Genomic DNA, 18,316 nt, shown 5'->3' on the forward strand with positions numbered 1-18,316 from the left:
GCAGTATGTGCCAGGCACAGTTAACTTTATCAGGATTCATGTCTAAATAATCTGATGATTTAAGTACTGTTCTTATTCCCACTTTGCAGACAAGAAAATTGAGGCATGGTGACATTGAAAACTTGCCTTAGGTCACAGTAGCTCCAGAGTCTAAGCTCTCAAATCCCATTCTTACTGCTTCCACCTTACTCTCCTTTAGGCCAGGGCTCACCAGAAAGCAAAGGAATTCAAGCTCTCAGATACTCAAAATTCTGTGTAATGGGGACTTTGATGCAGATTGCTTTTGGTTAAGGTTTAAAGGCTGGGAAGAAAGTGCTCTGGGGTGGAGTCTGTCTTTTGGCATTTCTGATAATTTAAATCTGGCAGTTGATGACTTTGTCAGATAAATACCCATTTCCTATTTTAGGGGGTAGAGGAGAGGGAGCAATTGTGAAGGTGCCTAGAAAAAAAGGAAAGCCTGGCATATGAAAGTTGCAGTCCTCTCCTCATCCTCAATTTGTAAATTACAATTAACCTCTCCATTTCCTTTAAATTTAGAACATTCTTATGTGATAATGGAAAACACAAGACAATATACTCAATAGAGCAAAACCGTGAAGAACCCTACCTTTGCAGTCAGATTCTACTTACCACCTAGGACACTTTCAGCAAATTATTTATATTTCTGTGCACTTTAGTTTTCTCACTCATAAAATGAGAATAATGCTACATTTCTCATAGGGTGGTTTTGTGTATTAAAATGAGATAATCCATGGTCAGTGCTTAGCATAATGCCTGGCATAGAGTTCATTGTTCCCACTGTGCTACCCCTTCCAGTTCTCTCTCTTAATGGTTATCCATCATTACCACTATCATCGCCGCCACCACCACTACCACCACCACTATCATCATCACCTCCATCACCACAACCACTATCACCGCAACCATTATCCCACCACCACCACCATCAATACCACCACCACTGCCAGAACCATCACTACCATCACCATCACCACCACCAGCACTGCCAGTATGACTATTACCATCACCGTCACCATTACCTCCATCACCACCATCACCACTACCACCATGACCATTATCACCACCACCACCAATGATGACACCATCGCTACTACCACCATCACTACCATCACCATTACCACCACCAGCACTGCCACTATCACTATCTCCATCACCTCCATCACCACAACCACTATCACCGCAACCATTATCCCACCACCACCACCATCATCATCACTGCCGCCACCATCACCATCATCATCACCTCCATCACCACCACCCCCATCACCACCACCACCGCCATCATCACCTCCATCACCACCACCCCCATCACCACCACCACCGCCATCATCATTAACGTTATGTCCACCACCACCATCAATACCACCACCACTGCCAGCACTACCACCACCACCATAACTACTGCCATCACCATTGTCTTTTCACTGTCATCAGTATGCTTACTTCCGACTGGGTGCCATCTGGCTTCCATTATACAAAGATTGTTATAGAGGGACAGAAAGAATAATGGAAGGAGTCCCATGTGACAACAGGAGGCTTGGGTTTGATTACAGGCACTGCCACCTGCAGCAGTGTCTTCTTGGGCAAGGCAATACAACTTTCTGAGCTTTTTTCATTATGGAAATAGTGCCAATGCTTATATAATGTACATTAATAAAATAAGGAAGAAGCGCTGGACTTCCTAGGGCATAAGTCTCCTCCCTGCGGGAGTGGAGCTGCCTAGCTAACCTCATGTCTGCAGATGTCCTGGAGGACACAGCTGAAGCCACAACAGATCCAGAAAATCCAGGGCCTCGGCATTCATGCAGGTTTATCAGCTCAGCATGAATGGTCCAGGTGCCTATCCTGTTTCCTGAATTTACACAAGTAGCAGGAATGAAAACAGCTTGGAACAAGTATACACATTTAATTTGGTAGCTGTTACTATTAATGGTGATTTCAATGCTACAGGGATTTCAAAAGAAGTCTTCTCTACATTGATATTGACTTACAATCGTTTCTCCCACTCAAGCCTGTGTCTTGAATGTGCTAACAACTCCCTCTATCCTTCTTCCCGTTTTCCTCTCTGGTTTCAGCTCCTTCAGAGATCACCTTTGCCATTGATGTTGGGAATGGTCCTGTAGAGCTTGTGGTCCAGTCTCCTTCTCTTCTGAATGACAACCAATGGCATTATGTCCGGGCTGAGAGGAACCTCAAGGAGACCTCCCTTCAGGTGGACAACCTTCCAAGGAGCACCCGGGAGACGTCAGAGGAGGGCCATTTTCGACTGCAGCTGAACAGCCAGTTGTTTGTAGGTAGGGGACATCTTTTTTTTTTTTTTTTTTTTTTTAAATATGGAACGCTTCATGAATTTGCGTGTCATCCTTGCGCAGGGGCCATGCTAATCTTCTCTGTATCGTTCCAATTTTATTATATGTGCTGCCGAAGCAAGCACGGTAGGGGACATCTTAAGGCTCCCTTTGTGCTAAACCCCTACAATATCACTGTGTGACCACGCCCAAGAAAAATTTCTCTTTCATTTTAGATCTGGGATATGATCGAAATGTCATAAATCATTTATAATCGTGGACTTCACTCCATACATTCTTTTTTTTCTGGCTTCATTAGCTACATCAAGTTAAGATGATGCTAACCTTTAGTAAATACTGAGGTTGTCCAGATTCTGTACATTTTCTTTTGGTAATATCGTCTTCAGATGTCCAGGGACCCATCATTGTAATATAAATCTACTCTAAAGGACAGGACATGTCACCTCTTTACACCTTAGTGGGTGTAGACTCTAAGTCATGGGCTGCCCTTGCAAGTGCTACCCCACTCCTGATAATTATTGATATCCATGCAATGAGACAGTTGAGCTATTTCAAAGGTGTTTTTGTTATCAGTAACATGGTTGGGAGAGGAATGATCCCTTTCCAAATCAGGGGCCTCTTCGATACTACCTGAGCTCATAGCACTGGAGATCAACCTGCCACAGGTTGTTCATCTGAACTGGCAGCTGCCACTGGTGTGGGCCTGGAAACATCCAGGCCTCCTTCTTTAGTCATTCCTCCCTTCTTTCATTCCACTAATAGTCACTGAGTATCTACAACTGGTCAGGTATCTTGTTACTGGGAATGAAAGATGAATTGAGCACTACCACTGCTTTTCAAGGAGTTCCTAATCCTCTGTTGTGTGTGTGCGTGTGTGTTTCACAGAGAAGACAGCATGGGGTTTTGGAAGTCTCTCTTCAGTGCTTGTGCCTTAACTACATTTAAGTTGACATTTTGTTTCTCTTGTCATAATTCTAACATTTTGCTAAACATACGAGAGAGAGAGAGAGAGAGAGAGAGAGAGAGAGAGAGAGAGAGAGAGAGACAGATAAGAGAGAGAAACTAAGATAAGGTCATCCTTATAGCTGTAGTTAAAAAAAATTAGCGTAGGTTGAGGAGGACTTGTAAAGCTTTAAAATACAAAATCAAGCTCTGAAAGTTAAGAAATATTGTCAATACTACCAAAACCAAGAGTGTGTTTTTATATAAAACTTGGAGTTCAGATGTTTAGAACAGTGATGTAAATAAGTAACAGAATTTGTCAGTCTACCCAGATTTAACTGTGCTTCCTTTTTTGTTTATTTATTTTTTTTGCCAACTCCCACACTACATAGCTTTATTGCTAGTGATGAAATGCCATCAGCACTCAATGGAAGTTTCTTATTTGCTTCCTTTAAATTGAGGTTTGTGCAACTTTTAACTCTGAGGAAAGCAGTCACTAAAATAACACCAGCTAAAAGAAAATAAGTAATAGAATGTGAGGATGTAATATTCTCTCTTCTCAACAGGAACCGTATTTCTTTCTTCATCTGTCATGTTCCCCAGATCCAGCAGAAGCTAAGATATAAATGATTAAAACAGTTTTGTGATTTCAAGTCATTTGCTTAATTAATAACCCATCTACGTGATATGATTCACTATTAAAACATTTTTAAAATTTATATTTCTGTTTTAATTGTATTTAAACATCACATTTTGATGGGTGACTTCTGAGGAAGGTTGCTCATCATCAAAAGCTAACATATTTTTTGGTGGAATCAAGTCAAGTGTTTCACAATTTTCATAAATTATATTCCATGCCAAAGTTTAATTTATCTTCAGGCAGTATTTATCAGTCTTTCTGGCTGAAAGGCATATATAAAGATGGAATAATTTTTTTACCCTTTCATGCAAATTTTATGTGGCTATGAAATTATCATATGGACTGAATATGTGATAAAGTTTGTGCAAGTCAAAAGGGAAAGGCGACAGCTGTATATCATGGCAGATTTCTATCTGCAGACGTTTTGGTTAAACTGATCACAAATGCAATGAGCTGTAAGAGCATGTCGATGAGTCTGGAGGAGATATCTTGCTGGAGCTGGAGCCAAGGTCAGCTGTGGCAAGAGCACCTGCTTCTGCTGTGTTTCTCTCCAATAAATCCCATCTCAGATGTTACTCTGCTTTATTGAATTTGTCTTAATGTACTTGAAGAAGAAAAAAATGCTGTTGGAGGTCACTTTAATGGTCTTTCAGTTTGCATTTTCCTATTTAGAGTTCAGTGATATACCCATTTAGAAATGTCAGGTAGCCAACAAAGCTGAAGTCTCAACATTTCCATCTTGCACAATTCAATTGTTCAACAAATATATAGATAAATAAATGAGGTCTGCTTAGTTATAGTCACCAAAATGAACAATTGCATTCTCTATTATTCAGAAATTGAGAGGCCCTGGATATTTATATTTGCTAGACAGGAAAAGATACTTTCTTTACTGGAATAGATTGAGTGTAGCATTACTTAAATATTAATTTGGATATGTCTGTCTAGATATCTTTGGCCACTGAAGGATCTTTCAATCAACATGGAGCATCCTTCAGCACTGTAATCACTGGCACAGCTGCTGTGTTCATGAGTGTTTCCTGAGTACCAGAAACAGGCTGCATTTTTAGAATAGGATGTTCCTCTCAGCACTGCCCCTGTCATTGGAATGTGACAGGTTGAAGTGCTGATACATGAGTCAATGCATACTGGATTTCCAGAATCAATATTTTAACTTCAGGCTGTTCTATCACCATGATGGTTAGGGACATTTGCAACCGTGCCATTTCACCAGTCGCATTTCTTTAACAGAGCAGGAGACTCTTCATAACATGCAGCTTCTGAAATGTAAACGGCAAGCGTGTGGCATTCTCACCTTTGGAACGGTCCATAGTACCACTCCTTCTGCTTTGTTATTCCCCACTAACGTGTCCATCAATATGAGGATGAGGCAAGACAAATTCAAGATCCAGTGGAGAGATCTGAGTATGCATTCCTGGTCACATGCCAAAAGCCATAGGCCCTGGGTAGAAAAATAACTAGCATGAGCATACTATTGTCTTTATCTGCTGAATGAAAATGAAGAGACTGGAACTGATCTTCTAAGGCATGAAGATCTGCTATCTGCATGGATAAATTAGGAACAACTGTCACACCTACCATCGTGCCCATGTGTATGTAACAACAAAGAAAATGTCTCATTCCCTCCAAACCTAACACAAGATCTTTCAAAATATGCTGCAATTATAGAGTGGAAACTGTGTGAAGATGGGGGCCTGTGAGTCTCATTTTATGACTTTATTTCCTTCTGCTTTTTATTTTTCCATGGGCTTATTTTTTGTTTCTTGGCCCAACTGCTCTATTTGTGTCAAAATAAACTGAAGCGACTCCAAACTTACAATCCCCCAGGGAAAATACTACCCTGACTGGATAAATCATAACATTTGGAGAGATCCCCCAAAATTGCTGTTCTTGCTTCCAGGCTGGTAGGGGATTATTATTCCTATTTTCAGGTGAAACGTGTCAAACTCAGTGGGGTCAAGGGTGAAGCCAGGCAGTCTTGGTGTGCACATGTTAATTTCGTGCTCTGGCACTTCCCTAAACTCTCGATTTGTGGCATAATGCAACACATACAGAACTGGCCCCAGTCTTCTCTTGGAATAGGGACTTATATTTTACCCTTGTGAGTGCCTCATGAAGATAGCCGTCCTGAAGCACGCCTGTAGTGCTTTCCATTAGGCATGATGTCATGTGTCTCACAGTATAGAAAGAGATCGATATGCTCTTCACATTGAGAAACAATTGGAAAAGTAACTGTTAGCATATTTTTACATAAGGCTATTGTGCATGGAGAATAATAATTATCATTATGTCAATGGTAAAACAAAAAGTTGAAGAAACAATTGTCTTTTTAACATTATATAAATCTCTGATTACGTCTACCTATTCCCCATAAAAGTATATTTTTTCAAAGTCAAATAATATATTAAGTATATTTCAATTTTTTTAGGAAAAATTAAGATATGACTTTTGATGTCCCCTTAACAATTACATAAGGGAAATTGTTCTGGTTGGTTTAAGAAGATGATAAGAGACCTCTGAGCGCTAGCAGGCAGGTCCTGGGACTGCCTCAGTAGCCGCATAAGAAACACTAGAAGAGCACCCAGTGGCCACTCAAAAATGCTTGTGTAGTGGATAAAAAAAAAAAAGGTGAAGAACATCTGGGTTTGTCCCTAACACCAGTGCTCCACAAAATCAGGTTCTTGTAGTTTGAAAATGTTTGAAAAAACATTGATTCTGTTTTTATATTCAGGAAAAGTGAACGATTAAATCACCCTTTCAGCAAAATTTTGTCTCTTCTTGAAGATGTTGAGAATTGAAAACATTTAACCCATCCCAACACCCATTTTAGTGTTTTCTACCTGCTACTATATATTTTTTTGAAACAGGGTCTCTCTCTGTCACCCAGGCTGGAGTGCAGTGGCACTATCTCCAGATCTCAGCTCACTGAAATCCCTGCTTCCTGGGTTCCAGCAATTCTCTTTCCTCAGCCTCCCGGGTAGCTGGGGTTACAGGTTCACGCTGCCACATCTGGCTAATTTTTGTATTTTTAACAGAGACAGGGTTTCACCTTGTTGCCCAGGCTGGTCTCCAACTGCTGGGCTCGAGCAATCTGCCCACCTCGGCTGCCCAGATTGCTCCCTACTATTCAAGACACATTTTTGAAACACTTATCTACAACTTCTTCTGCTTTCATTGAACTCATTTTGTCATCTTGTGGTCTCTGTTGGATTGGCAATGGACGATTGAAACAGAATGGAGAGGAGTGTGTGTGTGTGTGTGTGTGTGTGAGTGTGTCAGGACTCATACTGTCTTTTTTTTATTTTTATTTTTATTTTTTACTTTAAGTTCTAGGGTACATGTGCACAATGTTCCGGTTTGGTACATATGTATACATGTGCCACGCTGGTGCGCTGCACCTATTAACTGATCATTTACATTAGGTGTATCTCCTGCAGCATGGTATCGTCTTCTCATGCAGCCCAGAAAGAGAGGTCTCGAGCTTCAGACCTCACAAAAACTCAAAGTTAGAAGCAGTAAATTGATTCTCTTGGCACCTCCACTTGTCAACATTTATAACTCAGTAAAGAAAGAAATCATTAGAAGAGCATCATTTATGTGAAACTGGCATTCTAATTGTAAAAAGAAACATAAGGCAGATCTTTCTGGACAATAAAACAATTCTCCCTGGACATTCAAGGACCCAATCTGAGGGGCGATTGCAGGAGAGAAATCAGGCTGCCCTGGAGCTAATGTGACTGCCACATGCCGAGTAGCCACAAGGGAAGCTCCCAGTTGGAAAAGAGCAAACCAGAGAGGTGGCTGAGGCTGCAACACTGCCTGGAGCTTAGTGAGCTGGTTTCCATTTCTCCGAGACAGTCTGCAGAGGCAAAGCAGATGGCTCAGAGGAGGAGCTGGGAAGGCCCTTGGGCAGAGCAGTGGATGGGAAGATATGTCAAAAACCTCCAGTAAGTCCTACTGGCAGGCTTATATTCTTCTCGTTTTGTTATCAAGTTTCTTCTGAACATGTGCACAAGTGGTGCCTCAGGCAAAGCTTCGTCTACCTCTTCCATGCACAATGTGTCTCCATCTCCTTTGAGGGTGGCCTTACTTCAGTTTCAGCAGCGCTGGCATCATCAGCTTCATCAATGCCCAGACCGAGTCTGATCATCCTGTCAATCCAGTTAGCATGTGTCTGGGGATCTTCCACACTGAAGCCAGAAGACAGGAACCCAGTTTCATAAACCAAGAAGCAACCTAATGGAAGAAACTCTCCAAAAGGGGTTTGTTTTCCAAAGAAAAGTATAGTTCAGAGGAGGGAAATGATAAGCCTACTTAGGCATGTTGTAAAGCCATTCAAAAATAATTCAGAGAGAGGATTCTGAATGGAAATGTAGTGTCCAAGTTACATTCTTCTTAAAAAGATTGTGACAAATAGAGACAACTTAAAAAGGAGAAAACGAAAGAGTTTCTTCTGAACCTGGAAGAAACAGACATGGATTCAAAGCTGCTTCAGTAGGGAAGGTGATTTTGTAGAAGAGGCGGTAAGAAGTGCCATGCTCCAATTCGGTGTCCAGTGTTATCATTCATGTCTCAAGGTAAAAAGGATCAGGTCTCAGGCTCATCTTCCGTGCGCAGAGAGGCTTAGGGACTTGTGGTAGACCTCGTAATCTGCTGTCCAGGTCTCCCTTCAAAGAAGGACTTGCCCTGCGGCTGGGAGTGCTGTTGGTGGACAGTCCTCATATGTCTGCGCCTTCAGAAGCTGCCTCAGCTGCAGAGAAAACCTTGACCAAGGTCACGTCCTTTCCAGGGGGATTCACATCCAGTGACTGAGCCAGAGTGCAAAGGCACAACCACTGGGCCCAAGAAGGAACATCTCTGGTTATTTGTTCTGGCCCCAGCACTCCTGGTGGGACTGTGCTGGGCTGATGTTGGGCCACCACCATAGCTCACTTCTCTGCCCATTCATACTTTCTTTTTCTTCTGTCCAACCATAAGTCTGGTTTCCAAGGTTTCCCCTAAAAGTATCCTGTACCCTTAACTCCATCACAGAACTTGCTTTCTGGTGAACTTAACCTGAGACAGAATTAGATACATTTTTCATGCAATTTACACACGTGTGTGCATGCTCATACACACATACACACGCTTCTTTTAAATCGAATTAATTTAAGTGAAATTTATTTTTCATTTCTCTTGAGAATTAGCTATCAAATAATGCCTCTTCCCCTCCTACTTTCTTTTTCCAAAACACTGTTTAATGCTAATAGGTTATTAAGACCAAGTTTGCATGGTTTTGCTTCATTACCCTTCGAAGGTCCTGGTACTCAAACTAAAATGGGCCTGCCCCCACCCCGATCTACCTGACAGACTCCTCTTCATTGATAATGTAGATTTCGATGAGTCAGATGAACCACCTCCTCTCAAGGGAGTCTATCCTGGTACACCCCCACATCTCTGTGAACACACACAATATGCCTGATTATACTGACCTGAATTTACTGAATTATACTGACCTAGGAGTTTCTTTGTGGGAAGACATAGTGTCTAATTGATCTTCATATCTCTGGGACCACTAAAGGTTTTCTAATATATTTAGCGTTCAATAAAAATCTAATGAATTGGCCGGGCGCGGTGGCTCACGCCTGTAATCCCAGCACTTTGAGAGGCCGAGACGGGCAGATCACGAGGTCAGGAGATCGAGACCATCCTGGCTAACACGGTGAAACCCCGTCTCTACTAAAAAATACAAAAAAACTAGCCAGGTGTGGTGGCGGGCGCCTGTAGTCCCAGCTACTTGAGAGGCTGAGGCAGGAGAATGACATAAACCCGGGAGGCGGAGCTTGCAGTGAGCTGAGATCTGGCCACTGCACTCCAGCCTGGGCGACAGAGCGAGACTCTGTCTCAAAAATAAAAATAAATAAATAAATAAATAAATAAATAAAAATCTAATGAATTAATGAAAGTGAATGAAGGCAGAGCTCCCAGTTCGGTCCATTCCACTAGTGGCTTTATGGTATTAGGCAAGCCACTTACTTTCTCTGAGCCTCAGTTATTCCATCTGCCCACTGGGCTTAATAATAATCAATACCTTGCAAATCAGTTTCAAACACTGAATGCAGCAATAGATGTCCCTGTTCCACTTGGGATTTTCTTTTAAGGGTGCTTAAATAAGAATGGCAAGCAAAAGACTGTTTCAAATGGGAAATGATTTGTGCCCTCACCCCAGTGGAATAATGAGACACTCCTTTTGGAAACTGAGGGGTTTGGACATTTAAATGGCACACTCAATTAGTGTAATGGCTCCACAGGGAAGGATCCCTCCCTATGCTGGATTTTACCTCTTCTCACAAATCAACAGAAATGTCCCCACACACTGCTGTAGTTGGAGTGTGAGTGCCTCAAAAGCTGAAGGCCAGTCCTTATAAAGGGGGAAAGTTTCTTGCCATTTTCTTAGCCATCAACTTGAAAGATAAAGGGATTTCAAAACCACATTTTCAGATTACTATATGGTTCACATACGCCTGCTTCGGAATGGTTATTGCTAAATTGCATTCTCACTGCTGTTACTTCACCCTGATCTGTTCAGTAAGACAGTCTTTTTTGGGTTGTTTCTCCAAATCAGAGAATTGTGTCTGATCTGGCAGTGAGAGGATATGCCCAGACCAGAAATTGGACCTTTACTTGTGATTCGAGGATACCAGAAATACACTGAAAGCTGACCACACTCCTCACACATTTGCAATGCCTTCTGGGCAGTCAGGATTTTACCTCAGCCACTGACCTTCTCTTGGTCTGGACTGAGAATAAAGCACAGCAAAAAGCCAGACTATATGATTGTTTTAAATTGAAATGCTTTTCTTTAATCAGAATTTATTCTTCATTCTCCCAGGGATCAACCTCCTCCTTTCCTACTATTTTACCCAAAAGAGTCTTTAAAAGCCCATGGGTGCTTCGGTGGAGTTTGGAGCATTTTGCGGGATGGGGAGTGCGGGGCAGGGTTCTGATTCTGCACTTCTACTTGCTCTTCTTTGTCCTTTATCCTTTTTTTCCCCACTCACATTCTTTTCCTTCCGTAATTAACTAAGCAACTATTTTCTGAGTGCATGCTCAATCAGCCCTGGGCTGGGCAATGGGGTCATGGAGATAAATAAGATCCATTCGCTCTTTAGGAGGTACAGGCTCAGGGAAGAGGTGAGTTGGATTTTCTAGTGGTAAGTCCTTCATGCTGTGGTATGTGGTATGTATTCAAGGTGGTATGAGCAGGGTAAACTGGATGCAGCTCCCAACTCCATGCAGAGGCAGGCCCCAGACTTTGTTTCCCTTACGTTGTGTAACTATTTATTTCCTGCCTCTCTCTTTCTTATATTGGGGAAATAAGATTAATTTGCAGTGAGTACAGTGTCTGAGGAAATTAGCCCTTCGAAGGCAGCCTGAGACTTGTGTGCCCACTCACTGTGTAGGAAGCAGGTCTCTTACCTTGCTAAGTCAATCACTCACTTATTCAGGTATCTGGGAGGACACCTGGAGGCCAAATGCCTCAGGGCCTAAGACAGACCATCCTTCCGGACCCTGCTGTCTATTTGGGGTACTCAACGTGGACACTGCATTCCCCGCCACCATCTACACTGCACTGGGGCCTGCTTTGAGCTCGGGTTTGTCTTAAAATAGAGATGGTGCTTATATCAATGAGAGAGTTGGGTGCACTTTTGCTTCTCATTCTCTGCCATTTTCCCACAAACTCTTATCCTCAAGGATCCTTCCTTTTCTACCTTTTATCTCCCATCCTTTCACAGATAAATTAATTCATCAAAAACATGGTGGGGGTCACTGTCAGGATGAGGTTGATGCCCTGAAGGGCAGATTCAGGCTACGAGATTCTCACCCACGCACCCACTAATAAGAAATAGTCCTTGCCCAGAGGAGAGTGCTCCAAAAGCAGTAATGGAGGGCAGTGGAGCAGTCATATATATGTATATGTGTGCATAGGTAGATGAGGTCCATTTCTTTTTTATAATATCTCCACTCTCTTAGAATTTCTGAAGCCTGCAGTTTTCCCCTTTCAGTCAAAGCATATTGTGTTATGCATTTCCTCTGGTTCCATCATTTTTTATCCTTTTGTTTATTCACCCTCATTTTTTCTCCTCTTTTATCTTCTGCAAAGCCACCTTGCTTCCTTCCATTTATTCCTGAAGGCCATGTAACCTCTGATGGTGGCTGCATGCTCAGCAGGAAATTATGGATGATAATGTGTCCTGCTTGCTTTGTGTTCACAAAAGACTAAAAGCCTCTAGATATTTCAGTATTTTATCCTCGTTATTATTGTTATTCTAACTTGTCCCCATCATTATGTATTGTGAAATTGACACCTTTTTCTGTACTAGAAGGTCATGTGGACCTTAAACAGTAGGAAAGATCTAGTTTGAACACAGTATAGGGGAGGCTTCAGACCAACCACAAGCCATAGGTAGAAATGGAAAGTGTAAATCAGATTTCCAATAAGTATCCTAGGGCTGGGAGAATTTTAGTTCAATTGCTCTCATTTTTTTTTTTCATCTGTAGTTTGTAAAATAATCACTGGCATTTAGCATATTGACCAAATAACTTTTTTCTTTTTTAAAAAAAAGCATCATTCTGAGAATGCAAACAATTAAAATTTAATTTATTGTTGGTGGGAGTATAAATTGAAACAGTTAAGAGAACTCTTTTGCATTATCTACTGAAGTCAAACATACGCATACCCTGTGACCAACAGTTCTACTCCTAGGTATACACTAACACAAATATGAACCAAAATAAATACAGAAGATTACTCATGGCAGCACTATTCATAATACCAAAACCTGTACTATGCCCATTGACAGTAGAAAGAAAGATGATTTATGAAATGTTTCTCAAACCAGAACACTGTACAGCTTCTGTTATTAATATGGACAAATGACATCAATGCAATGCTAGGGAAAAGAAGCCAGGGTCAAAATAGTACATGCAATATGATTCCATTTAAATCATATTCAACCTCTGATTTCAGAAACAGGTTAGCGGTATTCTCGGAAGGGAGTGGTTGGTGACTGGAAGGAAGTTTCTGGCGTGCTTGTAAAATTCTGTCTTTTGATCTGGTTGCTAGTTACTTTGGTGTGTTCAGTTTGTGAAAAATTATCAAGTCGTATATTCCTGTGCACTTTTGCATTTGTTTTTGAACACAAGAAAAAATAAAACACGGTGCTAAAAACAGCCTCAATCACTGATGTTGAGTTTTCTCATCATCATAAGTTTTAATGGTTTTATAAGTAGTTCCCCATATAGAATTACCATGACTTATGTCTCATTCTCTTTTGTCAGACACTTCCCTCCCCCAGTCTGTAACAACTATTTCAAAAGATCAATTAAATATTAATATTTCTGCTTGTAATCTTCCTCCGAGCTCCATTTTCAGCTATTTTCTTTAAAAAGTGCAATAAAGCCAGTAATAACAATGCTGTAATGTCTCTTGACATGCATTGATGAATTATTATTCACAAGTCTTTCACAACATTTATTTATACCAAACAAATAAGGAAATTATTTTAATCTGTTAACCAAATTCAAGTTATCACTAAGTTCTTTTCCAGTTTCGTGAGGGGATTTGGCATTTGATTGGAGGTGTCACAATTTGTAGTGAGGATTAAATCAATGACGCATGTAGAAGGTTTTGATATTAAATAAATTCTTAGTTCTGATCACTATTATTATTATTTTACATTTTGGGCATCCAGTTAATACTGCCAGTATTATTAAATAGTGTGTGTTTAGTGATTCCTGAGCAAGAAATCTCTCTATCTGGCAAAACTCAACTAGACACATGCTGTATCCTTAAGGAAATCACATTTTTAAATTAAAGTCTCCAGTAGGATTTCCTCCTGGTACCAAGATTCTGCCAACTGGAGAACCAGGGCTTAAAAAATAAGATAATTGATGGTTAGTGTACTTGTTGTTACTCATCATGTGTATGCTAAACCTTTGCCACTTTTTGAAATCTAGGTGGTAAATGCAGCTGAACTTCAGTAGAAAACAATCTGCTCCATGTTCAAGGGCAGAAAAAAAATTAAGGCAGGAAGAAAGGGTGGGAGGGAAGATGGGAGGATGGAAAGGTGGCACTGTACTATTTTTGTGAAATAAGAGCCTGATCTGATGCAGTCTGTGTCTTTCCAGGGGCTTCTCTGAAAACGAGTTTTGCTGGAGCATGTGCAGGACAGAGCAGACACACATGAGAGAAATAGAGGCTCCGCGTTTGTGCTCAAGGAGGGCACAAGGAATTGAGATGCTTCTCTGGAAGCAATGAGCATTTGTCCGACTGACACATGGAGGTTTTCAAAGACAGGCTTAGAATGATGGTAGTGAGGTTTTTAAGAGTTGATTCATAGTCAGTCCAAGGAAACATCATCATAATGAACCCACTTGATACCAAGGGCCAACTGAAGAGTATCATACAAAATTGCTTCTAGCTAGGCCAGCCAACTAATGGTCTAAGTTGTCAAAAAGACTGATAGGGAAGCCGAGAGAATAAATGCATGCTGGTATATTATTTGGTGAAAGAAAACATATAAGAGACAAGAGGAAGAAAGTGGAAGAATCACTTAGTTGTGGTATTGACCCAAATCGTCTAGAATTTTAGGGCAAGGAGCTACTTGCAGGCTTTGAAGATCACCAGGTCCAGTGTGACTCCAGGTTTTGCCACATAAAATCTGTTGAATTCCCGACTCTGGCCAAAGCAATCTCTGATGTTAAGTTTTCTTAGGCAATGTGAATGATATGAAGAATACCTTCTTTCCCATTGACAATTTAATGAGTTTAGTATAAAGTTTCTAGCCTACAACTAGTATGACTAGTATCTTTTAATAGTGTTTTTAGAACCAGAGGCATTGCTCTGGTCCTCAAAGAGCTCACAGATTAAGGCTGAGAAAGAAAAAGAAAAAGAAAAAGAAAAACCCTTAAGCTTCTCTAAGTATAATGCTACATGTTTTTTGTTTTTCTAAAATCAGAGTGAACTGTATACAAGAAACAAACAAGTAAAAATAAAAGTATACTAGAGCAACAGGGGAAAAATTAAATACTTGCAGTGGCCAGGAAGGCAACATGAATGAATGAAGTCTTCCTGGTGGGGTCTGTGGTCAAGCCGAGAGTGCATGCCCTATCTTAAAGGAGCTGACCCCAGTGCAGCTGAGAACTGCCATGCAAGAAAGCAGGGTCATTGTTAAGAGATGTTCTGATTTTTCAATGAGGAACTAACTAGAATTTTTAAAAGTATTTTTTTGTGTTTTTTAAAAAATTGACAAATAATTAAAATAAGCAAGTGCTTGGTGAGTAGAAAGACAAATGACTAATACGTTTATATGAGTTCAGGTGTGCGTGTCTGCGACTGCAGGGGTAGTGTAGGACAAGCAGTGGAGTGCAGGGGGATGGATAATATACTAGGAAATACGACATACGTGAAGAGGTCCAAAGTCTAGATAGGTCATGTGGCATGAGAACCACAAGTGGTTCGGAATGCTTGGTGCACTGATGTCAGTGCAGGAAGTGTGGGAGAAAGAAGCTGGTGAGGTAAGGGGAGGCCAGATCTCCCTTGCTGTGTCAGTTGTGATCAGGAATTTCAGCTTGATCCCTAGGACAATGACTAGTTTCCGAAGGTTGTCAACCACATACAGCAGAATCACATTTTCAAATTTGCATTAATTCTGGCCACAAAACGACGAATAGAAAGGAAGAGCAGGGGCTGAAGGTAGCATGTTTTTGCAGGAAGGAGAAAAGAAAAGAAAGAGAAAGGAAGGAAGAAGGAAAGAGAAGAGAGAGAGAGACAAGCAAATGGATTCAGAAATAGAGATTTCTGGGAGAGGGAGAGAAAATCCGCAGGGCTGGGGTAGAGGAGGAAGAGGATGAGCCAGGGGGATGAGGGAAGATTACCGTTGCCTTTCTGTTTCTGTACAATAAGTTTTACAGAAGATTCACGCCTCCAGTGACTCTACACAGAGTAGGTAAGAAGGGCCGCTTTAAAAAAAATTATTCTCTTTATAAAGAAAAGGCACGGTGAAGCCCTGTCTCTACTAAAAATACAAAACATTAGCCGGGCATGGTGGCGGGCACCTGTAGTCCCAGCTACTGGAGAGGCTGAGGCAGGAGAATGGCGTGAACCCGGGAGGCGGAGCTTGCAGTGAGCTGAGATCCTGCCACTGCACTCCAGCCTGGGCGACAGAGCGAGACTCCGTCTCAAAAAAAAAAAAAAAAAAGAAAAAGAAAAGAAAAAGAAAAAAGGGAAAAGCAAACGTACTCCTACTTTTCTCCTTTGTAAAGACTAAAACAACCAGTTAAAAATGGAAATTTAGTTCACTGTGCAATTGAGTTCATAACTCACTGTGTCATTATGTTTCGTCAGCATCTGTAATTGAAATAATCCCCCCGTTTTGTGTCACTATCACCAGGCTCTGTAAGTCTCAAACCCTAAGGAGTGCATTTTTGTCCAAGAAACTACCGACCCCAGTCATCTTCTCCTCCATTAATAAACTTGTTGACTAAGTCACATGCAAGAAAATGTACAATAGATCTTTCGTTCTTCACTTCTGCTAAAAGAAAAATGACACTAACAAGGTACATGAAGAGTTATTCAAATCCACTATGGGGAGTGACTACAAAAGGAGAAAAACAAAACCAAACAAAACATTTGACTACATAAATCCTCTCCTCTTTATTCTACACACTCTCTAGGAAAGAATGAACCTTCCTCTATGATCTGCTTGTGCTTATAATTGATTTATCTTGTGGTTAAAGAGATTTACTTACCAAAATTGAGACAGACAGGAGAATGCAATTTGGGTTTGGCCTCCTGGCCTGCTTGGGTATCACTTGTGGGAACTGAAAATATAATAATTGAACACATATTGTATTCTATGCAAGACAAGATTTATCCCTTAGGATAAATGTCTTTGGAGGTAACAAGTGAATGTCATACATATATTTATGAGTCTGCTGACCTGGTGGGATTTAGGAGAACCAGCCCTTCTCTCCCCACTCTCCCCTGCCCCATGTCCCCCTCACGTCCTCCCTGTTTCTAATCATTTCCTTGCTTTCCTCAGAGCCCTTGACCCACCACTGGGACAGTCTGACTAATGCCAGGAATTCTTTGAATTATCTATTCATTCCTTTAACTTACAACTTTGTTTCTCACTTAACATCTCTATTCCCTGTCTAAGATTATGCATTTCAATTTCTCATCCAATCCACTTTGATAAGAACACATTTGTCTCTGGTCATTTGCCAGACAAAGATTTAATAAGGTTGTAGAATAATTTCTAGAATGAGGCTCAGATGAGAGATCCTAAGGGTACAGAAAATGAATGACAAGTTGGTCCTGACCTTGGTATTTTCCCTTCCACCTTCTCCTCCTCTCCATCAGTACATCTGGCAGACCTCAGAGACCTGTGTGTGGCTTTTACTCATCCATATGTGTAGACTTGAGTCTGAGGATTTGAAACAAAAGTTGTGTTCTTTAAGGCCAGGCTGTACCTCCGCCTGCCCTGGGTTCTCCCACGAGTTTCAGCACCAAATAAATACCTTCTAATGGGACTTAGTTTAGTTTCCTGGCTTGTCTCTCAACACACATTTTTTTGATATCAGAGGGGTAAGCTGGTGGAATACTGGATTTCTGATGGGAACAAAACACTCTGAAATATTAAGTCTGCCTGATTCTTGAATAATTTTCAAGAAACATAAAATCTCTCTGAAACCTACAAGATATATCCTCAGCAGAAACTTACAAGCCTATTGTGTACGCTTGCAAAAAGAAATCTGTCTTCTAAATCATAATGTGAGAAAAAGCTCAAGGATTAATCAGCACATATATATTAAGGACCTGATTCTAGCCATTGTAAAGGTGCAAGAGAAGGCATAAAGGAGCAGCAGTGATTGAACAGTATTGTACTCTATATAATTTTCTTTCTCTCCCTCCCTCCCTCCCTCCCTTCCTTCCTTCCTTCATTCCTTCCTTTCTTTCTCTTCCTTTCTTTTTTGAGACAGAGTCTTGCCTTGTGGCCCAGGCTGGAGTGCAATAGTGTGATCTCGGCTCACTGCAGCCTCAGCCTCCCTGGTTCAAGCTATTCCTCTGCCTCAGCCTCCTGGGTTCAAGTGATTCTCCTGCCTCAGCCTCCCAAGTAGCTGGAATTACAGGCGCCTGCCACCATGCCTGGCTAATTTTTGTATTTTTATTAGAAATGGGGTTTCAGCCGGGCGCGGTGGCTCAAGCCTGTAATCCCAGCACTTTGGGAGGCTGAGGCGGGCGGATCACGAGGTCAGGAGATCGAGACCATCCTAGCTAACATGGTGAAACCCCGTCTCTACTAAAAAATACAAAAAAAAACTAGCCGGGTGAGGTGGC

General features: G+C 41.3%; 1 protein-coding gene and 1 non-coding gene across 3 annotated transcripts in view; one reads left to right on the forward strand and one right to left on the reverse strand.

Annotated features, from left to right (window-relative positions):
• Positions 1-18,316, forward strand: part of CNTNAP5 (contactin associated protein family member 5) — a 493,109-nt gene that overhangs the window by 336,795 nt on the left and 137,998 nt on the right. For both annotated transcript variants that reach the window (XM_033231817.1, XM_033231818.1), the window contains exon 14: positions 2,097-2,315. In XM_033231817.1, the coding sequence (XP_033087708.1) occupies positions 2,097-2,315 (219 nt within the window). The remainder of the gene's footprint in view (positions 1-2,096; positions 2,316-18,316) is intronic.
• On the reverse strand, positions 2,349-2,455 carry LOC117095573. The gene has a single exon (XR_004442090.1). It is a non-coding gene; the product is annotated as a U6 spliceosomal RNA (small nuclear RNA).

Source organism: Trachypithecus francoisi, unplaced genomic scaffold (genome assembly GCF_009764315.1).
Source record: "Trachypithecus francoisi isolate TF-2019V2 unplaced genomic scaffold, Tfra_2.0 Lachesis_group13, whole genome shotgun sequence".
NCBI classification, from domain to species: Eukaryota; Metazoa; Chordata; class Mammalia; order Primates; family Cercopithecidae; genus Trachypithecus; species Trachypithecus francoisi.